The 21,824-nt window shown below is 35.6% G+C and overlaps 1 protein-coding gene across 1 annotated transcript; it reads right to left on the bottom strand.

Annotated features, from left to right (window-relative positions):
• Positions 1-1,855: 1,855 nt before the first annotated feature.
• On the bottom strand, positions 1,856-21,286 carry LOC107265999 (bone morphogenetic protein receptor type-1B). The gene is made up of 5 exons (XM_015736021.2): positions 21,132-21,286; positions 5,746-5,887; positions 4,716-5,573; positions 4,184-4,499; positions 1,856-4,057 (listed from the first exon to the last, which is right to left on the bottom strand). The coding sequence occupies exons 1-5, from the start codon at positions 21,217-21,219 to the stop codon at positions 3,929-3,931; spliced, it is 1,533 nt and encodes a 510-aa protein (XP_015591507.1). The 5' UTR covers positions 21,220-21,286; the 3' UTR covers positions 1,856-3,928.
• Positions 21,287-21,824: the final 538 nt, after the last annotated feature.

Below are 21,824 nucleotides of genomic sequence, written 5' to 3'. Positions count from 1 at the left end.
GGGTGAATGCCGCCATTTTGAATTTAAGGGGGAATTTTGATTTATTAAATAACTCGTTTATTTTCAATTTTACACAGAAAATGATAATAACTAAAGTTGTTGGGAATTAAATTTGCTACAACTTTGGTACTTATCATTTTCCCCTTTAAAAATAAGCGAATTGTTGTTATTTCATTACTCACGTAAGGTAAGCATCCTAAGTCCCCGAAAGCCCATAAGAAACCGTATTTCTTTCTCTCTTGCAAACAAGCTTTGTCCAGTACCTGGGACGTTTAATTTACCTAAAGGAAATTCAATAACTGTTCTTGCTCACTTCCTGCTGCTCTCTTCCCTTTCGAGCTTCACAAAACAGTGACTGGCTCATCATGTTCAATTAACCTGAAGACTGCTGTTTCCTCCTTTGTGTGCGACTATTGTTTGTTATTTATTATGCCCCATTCGCGTGTACCTGTAGCGGGATTGTGTGTTCATCCACAGGCCTTCCTTCAATCGTGCGAGTATTATGGACACCGGTATTTTTCTGAACTGACTCCCCTATTCCTTGAGTTCCAGAATAATCTATTCACCCCTATTAATAAACAAAGAAAAAAATTAAAACTTAGTTGTTTGATTTGATCAATATTGCATTCCCTGAAGTTTTGCTGAAATATTTTTACACACCCTGTATAATGGTAGATAACATGACTAAGAGAGAAGACGAACGAACAATATGGTTTGGTAATATAACATTCACTCTACTTGAGACACAGTAAAATCTACCCCTTTGCGCTCGAGAGGCGACTCTCAGTCGCCACAGTGTTTCATGTGTTGACCGTTTCATCAAGAGCAAATTAAAATTGGGTGCTTCTCCCGATCTATCGGACTAAATATAACGAGCTTTGAGGTTAATCATATTAACCTTTTCAAAACGAGGAGGTTTTACAGAAAATAAACATTGACAATCATGGTACTTTAAGGTTTTTAGGGTCACTGATTTTGATTTTGATTTTATTTCATTTCTCTAATCTGCTATTATGATTGTCAATACAACAGTACCATTTTGATTTAACACTTTGTAGTTAGAAAAAAAAAATGAAAAAACATTTAATTAACCGTTTTGTTTTCACATTTTCGACTTCCAATTTGTAAAGAACGCCGTCGTAAACCTTAGCTCAAGTTTCGTCAAATCAATCAAGGAATTAAGAATATAAAAGAGGGTAGTCCACATATGAGCCAACTGATGTCTACTATCCTCGAAGGGTGAAGTGGGAAAGATGTTTATACTAACTCGGGGAATATTTCATCTTTCATTCCGTGGCATTAAAAACTGTTAAATACATGATATTATGTCAAAAAGAAACTATCGATCTTATCTGCCATTATAAATTTCGATTTGACGCTATTCTGCCATCTTGATATTGTGTAGTTTCCATTTCTTTTTTCTGCTACGACATATGCAAAACAGTTATGATCATCAAAATATCTTATGTTACTATAAACGTTTGTACCGAATTATTACGTTAATTATGAAAATTATATTGACTAAGAGTCACTGCATAATTGTTTTTAATGTTATTTTTAGTCCTAAATTGTTTGTATTTTTCAGCACTTTAATAAGTAGTACTTTCAAATATTGACCCTGAAATCATGGAGGCCTGAAATATAACCTTATAGTGATACTTCAACGGAAATAAGAATTAGAAAAATTATGTCAATTGTTAAAAGTAATCTCGTTATTGAAATGTATGAAAATAGGATTGATTAGAATAACCTATGAGCATTATTCATGATATACTGTGTGCAAATAACAAAAAGATACGTACTGCGACATTGAAAATAGTAGTAATTCTATACATGGAAAAAATTATATTTAATACTCGTTAAAAATATAAATTTCATTATTTTCAATCAAATAGCCATTAGGTACACTTTATAATAATATAGTTACAATTGATTTTCCTAGTAAAGAATTAGGATAATATTTAACAATAGTTTTCGATGTGTAACATTCGAAAACTGTATGCTATAACATAACGATTTTAGGAAAACGATCGAGAGTCCTTCATCTTGGAATACTTTTATAATTGATGTGTAAATATATATAAATTATTGCGCTGCGTCTGATTCATGCATAAAAAATAGTGATTGTGCAAAGAATTTCTAGTTGATGAATATACAAGTACATATATGTATATTACTATTAATATGTCCTATATTTTAAAGAATAGAGACTTAGTATTTGTTTGCGATATTGTCGAATATTTTCACGATATTGTGAAATGTATTGGTTTAAACTGTCGATCGATTTTATAAAATCATTTTTAGGTATCAAATTAATACCAAATCGATATCTCTCATCTATACAGATTAGAAACATAAATTATATACTGTACTATGTAATATACAGAGTTGCTTATAGTGCCTGAAATAAATGGAAAAATTGTAACGCCACAAATTCGTACTCAGCCGTGCTACCGGTACTAGAGTGGGAAACTTGGCTCAGCATACAGCTGACCATCCCCTCTGCAGAGAAAGAAAGAAAGAGAGAGAGAGAGAGAGAGAGAGAGAGAGAGAGAGAGAGAGAGAGAGAGAGAAATTCTCATTCACGGTTAAGGGTTAATTTTATGATTAATTTGGAGCTGAACAGTAAGTAATATTTATCGGTATTGTTAAATTTTCAGCAGTACCGAATATGTAAGAAATTTATTTTACACTAGCCTTATCAATGTCATTCAAATGTGTAGATATTTCATAATAATCGTAGAAACATTCTCTCTTCTATTCGTTCCAAACTTACAAGCATCTATATAGCACTGTATTCTATAAACTATGTAAATCCGTGAACATCCTGCAACAATTCAAGTTTCCTGATAAAAATAATATTAATATACTCGAAAAAATGTAATTAATTAACAATAATTGTATTTGGGGATACGAGGAATTGAAAAGCAAAACCAGCATGTGTTATATCATGGTTTAATGGAAAAGGAAAGAAGTTTATTTGAACTTTTAAATTTTCGTGTTTATAAATTTCTAAGACGAAAAAGTAGGCGATTTTTTGTTATGTAATATGTACTTCGTTCAAAAAAAAATAGGAAACGAAACAGTCATGCTGGGTTTGATTTAAATCCTCTAGTTAGGCTTGAATATTTTGGGATATGACATTCCCACAATGTATCGTACACGTTTCTAAGTAGTAGCCTTTCTATTATTTAATTAACAAAATGTTAATGTCGCAATTCGTTATGAACCTCGATCAATTGGTCCAATCAAGTGACCGTTACGTGCATCCGAAATAACTATTTTGTCACGACCTTCGCGTAGTTTGTATAAAATCAACTAAAAAAGATTGACAGTTTCTTTTAAGTGAACTCTGAAGGATTCTGACAAACATTCTTTATCAAAGTGTATTTCAGCGCACATTCTGCATGGTTAACAATAATTTTAACATCAGTTTGGCAACAATGAACCCAAAACTGAAAGAGTAATCCGAAAGGCAATTGTTTGCATTTTTCAAATACTCATCGAAATCTTTTAAATTTAACTATCGAAGTCTTTCATCAGAGTGGCAATATGTTCAAGTTATTTCAGTATGTAGTCCGGTTATAAAAAGTAACAAAGTGCCAAAAGATGATTTTTTTCAGAATCACGACAACCCCATCGTCATAACGTCTCGCTCGAAAACAAAACAAAAACTGAAAGTCGCAAGACTACACTCATACTTATATTCGCATTCGCACTGGCAATTGGTCGCTCTCATTGGACATCATCACATCGATTCATACACACACATTCGCTCACCATGTATTTATAAATTTCAGTACTCAGTCTTTAGGCTGCAGTCTGTGTCATGGACTCTTTGTACACCAGGGCATGTATTTACAGGGGAAGTATCTTTCAACTAGAGAAGAAAAATAACAGTTTGAAGGGTCCGTTTTCCTTTCGAGCACTACACGATCTTTATGGCATTGTCAATGTGCAGTTTGGACATAGTCTTCTTGACTCGGAGTGCAGTCAAACGCACCACTGGATTCCCGTGCCAGCACTCGGTCATTAGCTTGCTCAAAGCAAAAAGGACCTATAAAAAATTCAATTATTATCAATGTATTCCACATTTTAAGGCCTACGAATTTTTGACAATGAAAGACGAGAGAGGAGAAAACGAAAGAGAAACAAATAAGAAAGTTCAAAGAAGAATCTTTACCGGATCATTTTCCCATCTTGCTGGTACTACGGGTCGTAACCTCTTGACGCAAACAGCTAGTCTCATAGCCTCGAAATCAGGATCACTAGGTACAACGTCGTGGTACGGGAGCGCATAAGGTTCAGCCGTAGACACTTTGCCCCCTGTTGCACATCGTCTGCATACTTCCCATAAGACGAGACCAACGGAGTACATATCTGCCATTTTGAAAGCGTCGAATGACGAGTTATTCAAACTCTCATCCAAGACTTCAGGAGCCATGTAACGTCGTGTGCCCACTCTCGTATTTGGAGCTATGTCAATTTCCCCGCTCTCGCTGAAAAGTACAAAAAAGGTTCATTAAACGTTGAACTTTATACAGATGTGAATGTATTGCATTAGGTGCACGACGAGGACCATTAACGTTTATGATCTTCAGCGAATAGATAGATATTGGTGGTAGAGAAAAGCGATCAGATGTCACATAAAAGGCAATATAACAGAATCGCTTAAGGAATCTCATAAATAACCGGTCGTTGCGCAACGATCCTACCTTATAAATCGTACTGCAAGTCCGAAGTCTGCTATAGCGCACTCGCCATTCCGTTTCACCAGGATGTTCCGACTCTTTATATCACGATGAGCTATCGCTGGTTTCCCATGGGTTCCGAAGATCTCAGTGTGTAAATGAGCAATTCCAGAAGCTATTGACAAACAAATGGCCAAGAGACCTGGATGATCGAGTATCGTAGTTTGTAAATAGTCATGAAGGGATCCCCTCTCGTGATAGTCCGTGATTAAAAGCATCTGAGTCCATGACCCAGTTCCTTTGATATCGGCTGCAATGAAGCCTAGGATGTTGTCATGCCTCATCAGGACGGTTTGATATATCTCCGTCTCGCGAAACCACGATGCTTCTTCTAGGGTGAAGAAAATTTTAACAGCGACCTTTTCTCCTCTCCATCTTGCAAGCCAGACTTCTCCATAGCGGCCTCTACCGACACACTGCGATAGAGCCAACTGTTTCGCTATAGTTCTCTGCACAAGAAGAGGTAGTCCCGAACCTGAGCCACTGCTCTGATCTATAAGATCTTTTAGCGTGCCTTGAGATGGTACTAAACAAGGGCCTCGTTCCTTCCTGCGATAACGGTGATATATGATCACCATAGCCACGCAGAAAACTATTAGGCAAACCGAGAGAGAAGCTGCTAGGACAATCAACGGGGCCCCAGAAGCAATAGCTATAGGATCTGGTGCTGCTGTTGGTCTTGGTTTGTACATCGGAAACATGTCCTTATTACACAAGTCAGTGTTGTTGCAACAGGATATGCCTTTTCGTTGAAAATGGGGCACTAGGTAACCCTTACATTGAATGAGGCCCTGTTCGCCCGGTGGTAAGCAGCCAAACGCCCTGCAAAGAATTAAAGTAAAGTCAATTTTATAAGTATAATAATTCTTCTTTAGATAAAATTACTGCTTCTTAGTAATATGCTAATGATAATTGTAAAACATACATGATCTGATCATCCACTCAAAAATATTTTCTCAAAATTCTCGTTATTTATTAATGCTTTATTACATACCATTCTGGAACATATTCGCCAGTTTCGGTATCCTGTACTTCTTTGACAGCAGTGTAGCAATATGCTCCTGGCCTGCCTTCGCAGGTTCCATTCTGACGATCGTCCGGGCAGTCACCGTCGCAGTAACAAGTTATTCCCAGAGCTGTAACAACGTGACAAATCTTTATCAATCACGAAGAAATGGACTCAAGTCAAAACTTGATCAGCCAATAACACTACAATTAAGATATTCTTAACATTTCACTTCTATTAATTGTCAAAATTAAGGTATACGAAATAAAATCCGATTGAAATATCTATATGCATTCATGCATGTACGTAACATATGTATATATATGATAAAACAAAAATTATTATCTTAATGATCAATTGCGAAGTAAATATATTGTAACAATAGATTGATTTTCTGTCCACGAAAAATATGAGGTTACTTGATTGCAATATCAAATATGCTAAACACTTCTACGAAAGAGTTCTAATATTATTCACTGGGTTGGGCGCAGAAAAATATACCACTCGTACTTCCATTTCGTAACAACTGATGCCTTCTCCGTAGATGAAATCGCAATATCAATACACGATATAAACAATAATAAGAAATGTATGAAGAAATATATCAAGTAATTGTCAATCACTCAAACGCGTAATACCATTGACATACGTGAAGAAATATTTGCGCCTATCAGTCCGAGCAACGAAAAAGTTAATGGAGAAGATACTATCACTCAGAGCTTATCCAGTTTTTCGCCCATCAGGAATCGTCGTCTTGGCTTTCACCGATCATAAAATAAATGTATACGTTGCGCAACGTTCTTGAAATTCAGGAGCCATAAAAGGCAACGATTTTCGTTAAGAAGTGTTATTGCAGAAGTTATGTAAGTGTCAAGAACGCAAAATAAGAAATGAAGGAAGGTGGGGGAGCGGGGGGGGGGGCTGAAAAGGAAGTTCGATCGCCCGGAAGGAAAATAAAATAAAATGGAGCAATGGTGTAAGAAAACAAAACGAATAGCTTCACGCTTCAGAGTATCCAGAGGATACATTGAGGTAAATAATTTAATGATACTTCATAGCAGGAGACGCGATTTAAGTAGGCAGCGGCGCATCTATTTGGAGGCTGTTTGACAAGTCGAGATGTTTCGTGTAGGCGGACGACTATTGCCAACCCACGAGAGGAATAGCCAACGATAAGGTGTGCCTCCAACTTAAGGTAGCATGGTAGAGTTTGACTGAAGTCAAATCAATAGCCATATATAAATTGTTAAATTTCATAAAACAAATAGAAAAATATATTAAAAATGTGATAAATAAATCATAATGCTTATTGACCGCCGAAATCTGTACCCTTTTTTTTGTCGCTAGCGTTTACGGATGGAGAAAAGAACACGCGAAAGAGAAAGACAGTCGCTGTATGCGCTTCGTGTAACAGTAATTTCTCAAGAAGTATACGTTAAATTATACTCATTTTTTTACAGTGAACGCCTCAGATATCAAGCTATCTGGAAATATATGTTAATGCATAGGTTAACTTGCTAACTTTTTCGAAAATTAAGGACATCTGACTAAATAAAACGATTTTTCCCCCAATATCTTAGTTTTTCCCAATTTTAATAATTAATATCTCTTCAACTAGACGGTAAACAAATTTTGTTTTGAGCCGGCAGATGCAGCCGATTGAGTTCATTCGATTAGGCATTAAAACAATGTAAAGGCAACTTTCTAATATAATTCTACAATACTACCTTAACAGAGGTATTTTACTACATTGCCGATCAATATTAGACGTGGACTTTGGAAATTTTTTAGAAGGAAAACATATTTTTAATAAAATGTTACATATTTATTAATCCTTTAGCTATGTTTACACTATTTATTGAAGAAAAATAACATTTTCTTGAATTATGACGAGCCTCTCAGACCGAGTTGAAAAAAATAGTTCACTGTTAGCTGCGATGATTCTAGACGTTTGGTATATCTGAAACAGAAAATCCAAATTAAATCCTAATCTAGAACTGTAGAAAAATAATCGGCAGCAATATTTTTTGGTAGAAGTAAAAATTGACAAAAATGGCAGCATGTTCGAAAAAAAAATCGAATTTTGGCTTTCTCTACCTTAACTGGTCTACAGCGAAATATTAAAATTTTTGACTTAACTTTTGTAGTGGCGATACAACGATACATGTACTGAGGATGCCTGTAAACTTTCAAGTCGATCGAATTATCCGTTCTTGAAATATCATGGCAATCCATTGTGGTTTTATATGAATTTTATTATACTCACACTTACTATTTATTTCAAGGCCATAAATGTGATCTTCTTCGTTAGCCAAAATTCTGGTCTCTCTTACAACTTCAGATGATCATCGCTCAAAACACTAAATTTTTTCGTTGTCACATAAATTTTTATAAATAATTCTTCTGAGACATTTTTAAAAATATATGTAAATTAAAAAATACCAAAAAAAAATCGATTTTTCATTAACCGTTTAAAGTAAAATATCCCCTTAACGCCGTAGAACATATTCGACACGTGTACAAATATCGAAAGGTCAATGACGTTTCCGGTCTGAGACCCACGCTTGTACCTACACCTATTCTTGAAAACAATAGAAAATGCCGACTAATAGTGAACTTCGCCATTTCTGTATATTCGAATATCTAAATGCCCCGAGATGAATGATGTCTAACAATAAGTTCTGACTGTTAGGTAAAGATTTTATCCTTCATCTTACTTTTAATGGATCTGAAAGGTTGGTAGTACGAGACTGTCGAATTAAGTGATTTCTCTGTTCATCTCTCACAATTATGATTCAGAAATTCTTTTGGGCAGCTCCATTTGCGTCATCATAAGCGACACGAGTAGTCTGCTGGAATGAATCAAGAATACCGACGCAGCTGATATGATTTTTTTTCGTAGCCAAAACTAATTCCTGGCATCTGTACACAAGAGAAACTTACGCACGATGGAATTAATAGAATCGCACGACGTCACTGAAAAGTAGAACGCGCTCGAGTGTTCTTGAATCTAATAGATCAATACAAAGATCAAAGTAAAAGCTAATATTTTTAAACAATATAAAATTACTTTGAATTCCATTCCACTGTTATGAAGTATATAAAATCTGTTATATTGGGTTGGCAACTAAGTGATTGCAGATTTTAACTAGCAAACTAAAAGAGCTAAATTCGTAGGCAGCATCATTGAATTTTGGTGTTTATTTATTACGAATGGGAAAACGAAATAACATCGTGAATTGAAAACAAGAACATATTCGTAAAAATGAGTAGTTGACTTACTTTAGTGTACTTGACTTTTCAACAGAATCGACGTCCAGTTCAATTAATAAATAGACACTTAAATGAAAAGGATTTGGACTTGAATAAATAAATATAATTACATCAATAAATAAATTTCTTATTGCTAATTGCTAATTCTTATTGCTAATTGGCGAGCCAATCAAATTTCTACGCAAAGCAGTGTAAATTTCAAACCAATCACGGTTCATAATCCAAAGTTATTACACAACGATACATCGATAAAATGTACCTCAAAGTACTCAAAAAGCCCGAAATAGCTTTTCTCCTATATTGACATACTTATGCGAACGTATGCTACTGGAATGAATAAATCTTCCGTAGATATCAATTTCAGTGAACACCAGGTACAAATTGATTATTGCACGATCTGCCGTCTAGCGGACATAGCACTGACTTCACTCGCGGATATCATAGGGTTTTGGTTAATAGAAGCAATGAATTCAGGCGGTACAACTTGCACGATTTCTAACATTTATTTGTATTTTTAAGTTAAAACAAATATATAATATAATAACAATAATGAAATGCTTAATTTTTCCATGTCTCGTCTTTGGCAGTTGATCGAGTCTGATCGCATTCTGCACCAAACAAAAATTATTGAGTTCAATGAATCGAATCTAACAACCATTCGATTGCCCGCACTCAACTAAATCCGTATAGTAATCTCGGATACTTTAAACTGTTACTCGCAATATAAATTAAGTTATACAATTTCAAGTTTTTCCAACAAAATTGCACGGATGACAAAACCAATACTATTTTCTCAGTACGAGAGTGTGTGGATAGAGTAGACCGTAACGATAGTCTTGAAATCATAAAAATATTCAATGCTTACTGCTATTAACAAAAATCTCTTTTAACGTACCAACTACGAAACAAAGTAATAGAGAAAATACTGGAACTCTCAAAAGACGAAAATATTTGTATGCGTTATCTCGAAAACTTTACGAGCAGTAATACGACTGTTAATCCTACGTGTCACAAAGCCTCAAAACTATAAAATATAAAAACGTTCGTGCCGTGATTTCAGAATGAGACACGTACAACACTCGACTCAATGCAAAGTTATATACAAAAAAGAAGCTTTATAACTAAAAATATGTATGCGATTAAACACTTCGTGATCCAATTTCATTATTTGGACAGCCTCGAAAATTGATGACGTTCAATGCCAGATTAATTATCGAGTACTGTTAGTGTGTCTACACACTGCCTTTTACTATTTGTCCGTAAACCAAGTATTGAAAATAACACTTAATATAAAGCATCATATTTTTTTATTTTCATTTTAAGACATAGTGTCGATAAAAATGAAGCAACGATGGTAAATATCGTTTGTCATGCCGGACAAAATTTTACTATAAGCCTTTCTATGTATAAATATAGGTACATAAAATCGTCGAGTTATGCACTTAATTTTTTTCCAACAATTTTGAATAAGAATTCGTGTAAATTGAATTGAATGGGTCTTAAATATGATATTTTCTGATATACTTGTTAGTTTCAAAGGATAACTAAGATCGTAAAGCTAGACGGCGATTCTAAGAATCCCCGCAACTCGAATCTATGGAAGTGGACTTATTGTATAAAAATGTATAAACATAGCAACAGATACGATAAAATTGTCTTTTCTTAGAAGCCTATGTCAATTAAAAAATATTCATAACGTCCAGGTTTCATGTTTTTAGACGATTTCATGCATTTTGAGTATGCATTATAGCTCATAAAAATCGTCAAAAAAAAGTAACTCTCGTAAAACGAGCACAATAGTTCAAAAGTCTGGCAGTAAATTTATGACCATAACGAAAGCGCGCACATATTCCAGAGTAACAACGAAACACGAACTTTAATATGTAAGAAGCGTTCTCTCATTCAATACACTTGAGCTTTCCTACAGTTCTCAATGGCGTCATGTCGATTTTTAGTCGTGAGACCTTGACTTCAATTTCAACTTTTCAGCCTCTTCGCTATTTGTTTACTTCCGTGTTACTATCCGGAAAAAATCAACTCAAAACAATGAGTTGTCAAGATGCTATGTTCAAAAATTAAATTATCAACATCAATAAGGTATTCAATAAATATAATAATAATTTTCCATCGGTCTATACGAGACCTATAGGATTTTCTTCTTTTAACACGTAATATATAGAGCACAAGGTATCAAACTGATAACTGACGATAATAAGCTCGCTGCGAACGGATCTTTTCAAACGGTTTAAATTCTACGCAATATCAACTTATTAAATCCAATATATACAAAGCACGCCAATAATAGACACGGTATACTGATAAGGTATATTTGAAAATTCCTTTCTTACGAGCTACGGGTATATTTATAGTTTTAGGCTTAAAAAACAAAAATAACAAACAAAAAAATAAAGACATGATTCATTGCGCTATTGTATCGTTGCCAAGTGTCAATTAATATTCTTTTTATTTAAGCATCTATTACGGTTCAATAAATTACGACAACTTTTGGCCGTCGTGACTCTGTTATGAAACCGTATGCGAATAATGGGAGACAACAAAATATGGGCTACCGGTACGAGTTGCGTCGGTTTACGCATATACGCTGTGACGTGACTTTTCACCCGTCGCATCCTCCGACAGGAACAAGGGTATTCAATAGAGGGTGGGCTACTCGTGTAAACACGTTCGATTAGGATCCACTTATCGCAAGAACCAAGAGGTTCCTGATAGGATCTATTTTATTTGATTTCACCTTGTTTTACACTGCGAAAAAATATTGTACGCCGCCGTTTGCTGCGTAGCCATCGAGGGAGATGAGCCGTTAGTCAGCTGGAAGTCAGGAACGATATCAGGAGAGGTTCCTGCAAGCTACGCAAGAGAGCGCCACGCGCGAGTGGCCACATAGCATTACACGAGCCTTGAGGGACTCGTCTATAATCGGTCGACGAGTTTGGTGTGTTTTTTTGATATTTTGCAAGCAATGCAGTCCTAACCGAATGACATGTGGTTTTCCATAAAATCATACATATTTTGTAATAGAAAAATCTATGTAGTGACACGAATGACTTGACTTGATTCTTTTCAATCTGTCAGAAAAACATATAAAACTCACAGACAACTATACTCGGCATGGAAGAACAGTACAGTACCGGACTCACCGCTGGACCAAGACCGGCAAAAGGGGGTCGAAAAGATCCACGAAAAAGGACGTGAGATGCTCCTCAAAAACAATTGCGAAATGGTAAAACAAGCTTGTCAGTGGCGTAGGAATCAATTATTTAAACTATTTCCTGGTTTCCCTCGCAAATTCTCTCGTGAAGCTGTACTTGAGTATAAGATTCAGCTCGCATGACCAATCAGCTACCAATAATTCCTAAGATAGACGACTACGTGTCTGAGGAATGTAGAGCGTGTGGATTGCTCGTCAGTTTTACCTAGGTGTGGGATAATCATAAAGTACGTTAAGTTTGCTGTGAAAAAATATAAAAACGAATAAATGGAATATTAGACTAGCTAAAGAAAATTCGAATGTTGAATCGAAAAAATGATTATATAGTATCGAATGAGTTTCCTGTCCTTGTAAAGATCCCTGCCACCTCCTCGAGATGGGCTTGTCGGTGAATTGTTCGTTGATATGAAAATCATTGAAATTGGTTCACGAAACAACCTGACGCCCAATACTTTTGTGCATTTGTATGGTTAGGCCTTGGGCTGGTGAACACGTGAATTTTACGCTCTTATGGTATTACCTCGCGTTCCCATCGAGGTAAGCGAAGTCTGGCGTCACAACCTGTATATACTTCAAATGCATTTCTCGAATTTTCTTCCTGCGCTGCGCATTCTTAACTCCTGCTTCCTACCGTTAGGCCCGAGGAACCCGGTAAACGTTCAAAAACCGTAGGAAGCGTGGGTTAAAAGAGTACAAGTTACTAAATCGTCCGATACGATGAAAATATGTATTATCCTTTGTACAGGCGCTCGAAATATCTCGGATAATTATTATCGATTGTACGCACCTGAAATGCACAAGTATGCGCAAGTGTTAAACGAGGTTATCAGTATACAGCAATTTGCGAAGTATATCTGCTTCACGCGATAACAGTTTGTCAATAGCAGTCAATACCTTCTTTGAAGTTAATAAAGAAATGGATAGTGAAAATAAGAAAGCACATGACACTAAGTTAAATTATAAAAATACTTCAAGCAAGTTCGTGTTACCTGTAGCTTCTAGTATAAGACTTTCATCTTCGAAAATACCTGATACACGCGGTATATTTTATGATAATGGGTAACGAGGTGTAGAATGTAATCCTATAATTTATTATTAGCGCCGCTGGAACTCTCGGTTTATTGCATTGCTATTAATAGGAGGCGTAAGAGAAAATGGAAATAAAAAAGGCTCCCAGGCGAGATAAATGATGTATCATTTGATTTTGTGTCGTCGCAAATGGCAGATAAAAAATTACTCGAAACGAATATTAATCCTTTGCACTCTTCAATTATTCCTCTCAGGCACTGAAGTTTATACAGATGCTACATACGGACTTTATTATACTATGTAACAGGTTAGAGCTCACTGAATCCATAGAAGCACGTCAAACATTAACATTATAAGATTTGACACTACAGATTCTTAAAGCTTTTAAAGCTCTGAAGCTTGACTACCAAAGGGCTCAAATGCAGACAAGATAGAATGTATATAACTTTATCTAGAATCTGTATAGATTTATAGAAAACGAGATGATAGTGTGAATTATAAGGTTTCAAAAAAAAATTACAAAAATCAAATACTTTACGGAGCAATTGAAATATATATTTATTTTTGAAGTGTCGAGAAATTCAGTTTCTCTAGTGTTCGTAAATTTGTGAAAGTTGGTAATGTTGCACCATACGATCCACAAAGCACGCGAATATACTCTCCATGTTTCAAATTGACAAGATAATATTTCTCTTCGACAGATAACTTTCATTTTTTTTTTTTTGCTAATTAACCTTTTGCTTCTCCACGCATTTTTCTCGCATTACATTAACGGAGACGTCTTTCTTATTCTGCTTTTTTATTTACAGCTTCGGCTTATCTCTCAAGGAGACATCTTTGTGTGACGAAAAACAATATACACTTTTCACTAGACGCGTAGACTTTAATCGAGTCAAAGGCTGAAAAAAATATGTTCACGTGATAGCGTTAAAAAGAATTTCTTCTAATCATTTAGAAGTTCTTTAAAATTCGTAATTCGATTTTACAAAATATCTAATAATGTCAATTATCATTTTTTAAATATATTATTTGAATATCTCAGTTTAATAGTCTGTAGGTATAACGTCCTTTAAACGAACAGCAGATGGCTAAAGTAAGTCGGTGATCCTGATCGACTGTCCGAGCAGAAAACTCAAAGCGCAAAGTATACATAATCCATAGCAAAATTTCCCATTGTCAATTCATTTTTGTCAAAAGTAATATTTGCTAAATCAATAGAAAACCACTGATTACCTTTGGCAAAAGAGGATCTGTAGTTTATTGTATATATATTTACTGTAAAAATAAATATAAGATTCACGCAATTCCAATTAAATATTGTGACAAGTAAAAAAATTTATAGTATTATAAAAATAATTTAAATTGTCCACTCAATTTTTCTATCTCAATTTATGCCACATAACATATACGCTATACATATACGCGAAATACATATATGATACTCAAACAACATTGTTTTTGCTATCTTAAACGAAAGACGCAATATCTCGTGAATCGTTGATTAAAATACACAAATGCGATTAAAAGTTGAAATTCATCACGATTAACATTGAAAATATAATAAAACAAATGTCTCGTCAGATATAAAAGTAAAATTACATAAGCACAACTTTCAAAATTAACATGTCAAATCGGCTAGTAAATGTAGATTACACATACGCATTTTCACGCATGAGACAATTACATGTATTACACAGATACACGACGTACCGTTTGGACTATAAATATTTCGTATTTGACCATTTGACGAATCTGTATCAAAGTAAAAAAAAATGTTTAAAATTTCAAAAATTACATAGTAATCGACCTCTTTCGAAATAGGCGACAAAAATACAGTGAAACCTGTACTTTTCCACCGATAACATTCAGCCAATAAGGTTAATTGCCGTGCTCGTAGTGACACTCGAGTCACGACCAATAGAGTCCGCATTCTGGATTCGTTGCGATAGCTACACGAGTGAAGATAGAGGCAGCCGAGTCGTTCGCGCAGCTATACCCGTGAAACGTGACGTACGTCGAGCCATCAACTGCGACTCTTGATAAGACTTTGTTTAGAAACTCGTTAAAGATAACGATATAGTTATTAGCGAGTTTTGGTAGGATCGTCTTATTATCGGATGAGTTGAACTTTCACCGCACAATCGAACGTAGTAATTAGACGCCTGATCTCAATGAACAGTTTCATTCAAGAAGAAAATGATATTTTTTTCGTATATTTAAATGCTGTACTTAAAATAGAGCTATGACTCCTTTTTTCGACTACTTTGATATACCTACGAACATTGTACGTATGTCGATATAGTATGTGATTTATTATAACTTTTTATTCTGATAATTGTATGGTGGTTCGATATGCATTTATACGGAACACTGTTGTCGGGCAGCTTTGAAATAGGGGGAAAAAATGAAGCAGTCAGAATTCTCTTAGCTACGAGACTTTTGACTATGGCTAAAGAAGTGGCTAATAGCTTAATGTTTCCTGTCAAGCTTGAATTATGACAAAAATGCACCTATCGTATGGACGGGAAAGAAAATAATAGAAAACAGTATACCTTTAGTCCCAGCAAGCAATTCTGATAAGTCAAATAGAAGCAGTGGCTTAAACGAAGGTTGGAGAAATAAAGTGAACAGATACAAGTTTGCGAAGGACATATCATCGCAAATGGCATCTTACTTCACTCGCGTATCAAGCTGTAATTAGCTCTCAGCATTGGCTTCGCCAAAAGTAAAAACCATGACCGACAGGATCCTTCAGAATTCATCAGCTTGAATTCAGTATACAAGGTGTTATACGAAAGGCTATTCCGACGACTTTTTCATACTAGCCGATTTCATAAATTATAAGTTACAAAACGAGAACGAACTGCTATGCGTTTTGCATATAAAGTTTGCATCTGTTTAAAATCCATATATACCACGGATATTTTTTATTTCAATTTTCTTATCAACGCATCGCAGGACATGAGAATTACTGGTTTAATAATTATCGGCATTAATTTCTAATTCTTTTTTTTTTATACTTCTAATTCTAATACTTTGGTTTCAAATCTCCAGAGATTGTCTAGGTCTCCACTGCTCCAGTCTAGGACCATAGTGACAGGCCTTTGACTGTCATAATGAAATTTAGGAAATATTAGGACCATAGGAAAATTTAACATTTCCAATGACATAAGGTTTTGTTGCCAAAAAGTAACAAATCAATGATGATAAATGAATGCAAAATTTACTGGTTACCATTGATTACCATCAGCAAAACTCCGTCGGTAATGGTAGATCTTGCAAGGGGATGCAAGTACAAAAATATAAAGAATGTATCCCAAGATAACTTAAAATATTAGAAAAATATCACAGCCGAGTCAAAGTTCTTCAAATTAGGTCAAGACACACGGTACAGCAGTTCGATCCTATTTCAACTTCACGATCACAATCGGAACAGAAACCGTCATTAGTCGCGATCGTCGAAAATGCTCTAAAGTTAACGAAACAAGTGTCGCACGCATCGAATTATTTTACTAGCTCTCAATCCTACTGCACACTTTATGTACACACGTGCGCTGCTGTAAACGTAAATGAATATGCGCGTTCAAGCTATGCAAGGTGATTTCTTAATTCAGAAGAAAAAAGAAAAAACTAAAGACGTCTCATTCCAGCCTGAAGAAAAAGACAAAAAATCGGATCATAAAATCAGTATGAAACACATGACTTCAATTAAATATTCAATTTATATTCGCTTTCTAAAAAACTATCGAAAATTCATAATGAAGTAAACTTCCTAGATTAATCGATTACAGAGCATACTCATTTACTATTATAATCTTTAATGATTATACTATCGAACAGCAATGCGTACGCCAATCACAATCAATGTAATTGACACCGCACACCCTGTTGCCAAAACGATAATTTATTGCACGTATAAAGATATGACAATGTCAGACGCATTTTTGTCTGCCGACGGAGGCTCCGCATTTAAAATCATTTTATACGTTCTTGAATGGACTCAAAGGGTCCGAGGAGTTATAAGGCTGTAAACTTAATTTAGCGAGCGACCAAGAGATACCGGTACGAATAATCTAATATGTCGTTCAACTCGTTAATGTTATGGTTATGTTCCGTCTCTGTCAGTTTCACATTAGAATACATTTTATTAAACGTTGAAACGAGTGTTGACAAAATTTTGGATGACAGCCTTGAAAGATAGTCAAACACACAGCTCTCGAGTAATAACATTATTGAGTAATTCTTGTATTATAAATCCAAGTATAATCCAAGGAAAAATATAGGCTTGTAGAAATTCATTAATCAACCGAGAGTCAGGCGAATGCTGTTAACATATATCTAGCCAATGAAGTAAACAGGTGCAAGGAATCTTTTTATATCGCTCTGAAAATTTATATTTGTTTACTAGTTATAAAAATTGTCGTGGAAGCAAAATCTTTCACTATAGTACTACTGCAGTCCCATAAAAACTCCGGGCAGAGTATTTTGTCTGCACCACCATTGTCTATGAAAGATTAACCCAAAAGTCAGTAAGAATATTTCTTTATATAAAAAAAAGTTTTACAGCAAACGAAAAGCTCGACCTCAACTGTTCTCAAAGTTCTTCGAGATTGTTTTCTTTTTCTTTTGGGCTGCGGAGTTTCATTCTCCTGACATATTATGTTGTTTCCCACAAAACAGACACGTTAAAGCAAAAAGCTAGAGATGCGATAAAAGTATTAAATGTTTTGTACTAATCTAATTCAATTGTATTCAATTATTGCGCTAGTCTTGTGCCAAAAAGTTTTGCACGCGAGCGTACATTATTGTGCGTTGATGAATTTAGTTTTCCATTGAGAGAAATACGATATAGGTACTGGGCTTGAGCGTGGAATTTGAAAATAGAATCTTTTAAGGATTTCACAATATTTTTATTTAAATTATAATAGCGACTTTCGGCTAGTCAATGAAATGTGGTTATTCGACAAAATTTCATACGGTCAATGTTAAATGCATTCTTTATTTTAGTCGTTCAAAACGTCTTGGTTAATTTAATTCAGGGAATGCGTCTTCTTTTGCATTTACAGGGTCATAAATGTCAGGATTCTCGCGCAGTCATGAAGAAATAGCGGCAGGCTAATACACGCCATTGTATGTCATGAGATCTAACAAAGAACTCAGTTAAGTGCCTACACCATTTTTGGCCAGCGTTTATTCTTCTTGAATCTTATTTTACTCTTTTATCAAGAGCATACGCAATAAACATTACTTTCCTCCCCGTTACGTATTAACAACAATATTTTAGAGCTCAAGCTCTATTCCGAGCATCAAGATTTTGAAAATATCATTTCATAAATCTATTGTTACAAAGCGCCAATCGAAGAATGAATCTTCATTTAAAAAAATCTAAATTAACCCAATATATTTTCAAAATAATTTCATTCTAATGCTATATCTAATGCAAATGATTCCAAAATGACATTAACCTCACATGTAGTATTATTATAATACAACAATTACATATTTACGTGCAAATCCTATGCCAAATTATATTCAGACTAGGTATACTGCATGGTCTTCGATAGGTCGGATAGGAAGTTTCAAAGAATAAAAAATCTTTTGAAATTCTCGTGCAATTTATAGGTTCGTTTCTATGTAGTCAATCGCTGGCCTTCACTGTTGCTATTGCTGTTCCATTTATCAGGAAATAGAAAATGATTGATAAATAATAAATTGTCATCTAACGATATGGAATTTTCAATGTAAAATTCCAATCGATACATTTAAACAGTATTATTATTATTATTATTGTCGCCGTCTTTATTATGATTATACAGCATCATCACGGTAACGAGTAACACGCGGAATGATGAGTAAACGGCGGAACGTGGCATTAAAGCGGAATCCTACCGTGAATCTGAGACTTCAACTAGGAAACCAGGAACCTGACGAGGTTACGTGATGTTAAGTGCTACCACTCTATGATAAAACTAATAACGCACTCCCCACTTCGTCATTTGATGAACTGATACTTCCGTACAAGTTTTATTTCTTTTTGTGCATTCCTATTTTAGAAAGGATGCTCTTCACAGAAATTTACGATAATACAACAAAAAATAAAGAATAGATACAAATTACACAGGGGAAGGTTGCCTAATTTGTAAAAGGATCCGAACCGTGTCATCGCTATAGTCGACTAGCTATGCTTCTTTAACAAACATTTGTAAGGTATTAATATAATATTATTACACAAAGGTAGCACATTTCACGTTATATTTAAGTTTTGTTTTAGTTATCGTTAAATAATTTATGAATCAGAATATAAAAAGTTATAAGAATTAAGCAAGCTTACCCTACCTAATACATATGTAATATATGACGTATTGAACAAATGACGACCGTTCAAACACCAAAATGAGTTTTTTGTTTCAACATTAACTACGGAATGACGCTGACATGTTTCTAAAGTTACACTATCCCATTGGCATGTCAAAACGGTTTAAGGGCTGGCACTATGCATATTTGTTCCAGCAAGATAAGAAAAGTATACAGACGAAATATGTAAGTGCGCTTGTGCTGAACCGGAAGTGACACAAAAAACGTCATGATTGATCAGGAGATTTTTGCTAGTCTCCAAAATGTTACAGCATGTGTATATGGCCACCAAACGAAAACAGATACAGGTGGTAAACTGGATGTCTGACTTGTCATAGACAGTTATGCAATAATGAATTAAAACAAAAAATGTTCAAAGGTCGATTAACTATATGATTACAAATAGTATTATACTTCTCTTATTATATGGTTTAATTTGTGTAATTAGTTTATTGCATACATCCAAAATGTCACACTGTTACAGTTGACAACTTCCCAATGTCCGTGCCAATGCCCATGTATGAACAAAAACTCTGTGAAAAACTGTGAGTGAATAGTCGAAGAAAAAGAGGCTGTTGGCAAGACTTTTTTGTATTGCACGTCGCGTCGAGTGCAGCGAAACGAATGGAAATAGCTTTTGATCCTAAGTTAACTTGTCGTTTTCATCATTTGAATAAAAACTTGTTGAAGTAAACTTCTGATTCTGACAGATAAATCCCTAAGACAGGCAGAATCGAGAAATTGCTTGAGTTATAACGTGTAATTTAATCATTTGCATACAAAAGGAATGTATGTATATGTAATAAATGAAGTATCGTAATACTTGTATTGATACTATACAGAAAGATTTCAATTCAAAGCTGATGCGAAGATCACTGATTTCTTTACATGTGTGTTTCCATGTTTCTCATTGACTAGCGACAGTGTTAATGAACTACAGTATGTATCCATTGTAGACTGAAGTAACGCGAAGGTGGCACGAGGTATGTATATAGGCCTGTAATAGGACACTTGGAAGTAATCTTGGACGCAGACTCGTCCATAACCTAGATGGTCGTGTTTCTCGATGAGAGCAGATGAACCGATTGGAGAATTAAGTACGAAGAAGCGATATACGATATTTGGTGTAGAGTATATTTCTGAAGAAGCACAAGATACAGTAGGGCGTCAATCAAAGAAAGACACAATTGAAAAAAAGCAGCCGGGAGTTATATTCAGTACGACGAGTTCGCGGCACAATCAAGAAATACAAATAAAAAGTTAACAGCATCGCAAACTAACTGACCAATATACTCTTAGGATTTAGCTACAAATCTGTCGAGATGAACTAGAGGGACCATGCGTTTCGAGAGCAGTAGACATCTGTGTAGCAGGACAAGCTCCACTTTGCTCTCAACGACCCAGCTTCTATCATTTCACCATGATTCACATATGCCGTTTAAACAGTATGACCCCTTGGAAGAATCGCCAAGTATTTCCAAGTACTCACCACCGGTGGTTCTGGCGATTAGCACTCCTAGGCCGATCCACAGGCCGTATTTACATCGCCGACCTGGGTTAGCGGACAGCGCAGCCATTTTCTACACTTGGGAGCACATACTTCACTGTGACGTAGATTCTCGGCGTCAGGCCGCAAGGCGCAGGCTGCTACGATTTCGGTTCTCTTCGTGTTCTTGAGTGGGGGTTGTACCAAGTGGTGAGGGTAACTTCGGCTCGTCTCGGCTTGGTCTTCCGGAGGGGGAACAAGGGAGACCTTTGGGGGCGTCAGCGATGGCGGGAGAGTGCAACGGCGCCCGCTGGGCGCCACTGTGCCGCGACGCCGCAGAAACTCAACCTCGCCGCCTACCCCCCGTATCCCCTTCTCATCATTCTTCCCCACTAGTAAACTTCTTCTTTTCTTCCTCTTACATTAGGATTGTACGATAGCTCTCTCATCTTTACTCGCCAGCGAGACACTTCCAGGTACCTCGCCACGCTACTCTGGTTTATGTGATCCTTACTACCTAGTCTCTCTTGTTCTCCAAGGCATGGCATGTTGGATCTTGCATTATATATTTTCAGTAGGGGCATTCTACTCACAATTCTCTGGAATAATCATTGGCGCGCTTCGATACTTCTACAGTCGACGAATTTTAATGGGATTAACGAGAAGAAAAATAGACTGAAGTTTACTTTCCAGCAT

Source organism: Cephus cinctus, unplaced genomic scaffold (genome assembly GCF_000341935.2).
Source record: "Cephus cinctus unplaced genomic scaffold, Ccin1 Ccin1_scaffold0269, whole genome shotgun sequence".
Classification (NCBI taxonomy): domain Eukaryota; kingdom Metazoa; phylum Arthropoda; class Insecta; order Hymenoptera; family Cephidae; genus Cephus; species Cephus cinctus.
This window is presented reverse-complemented; position numbering and strand designations above follow the sequence as displayed.

Bases quoted from the DNA above. Each gene is read 5' to 3' on its own strand.
- LOC107265999 (XM_015736021.2), bottom strand. From the start codon at position 21,219: ATGGCTGCGCTGTCCGCTAACCCAGGTCGGCGATGTAAATACGGCCTG. The intron at 5,574-5,745 runs GTATGTAATAAA...AATTCTTTGCAG, and splicing joins GGCGAATATGTTCCAGAATG to GGCGTTTGGCTGCTTACCAC. The intron at 4,500-4,715 runs GTAGGATCGTTG...TGTACTTTTCAG, and splicing joins CTTGCAGTACGATTTATAAG to CGAGAGCGGGGAAATTGACA.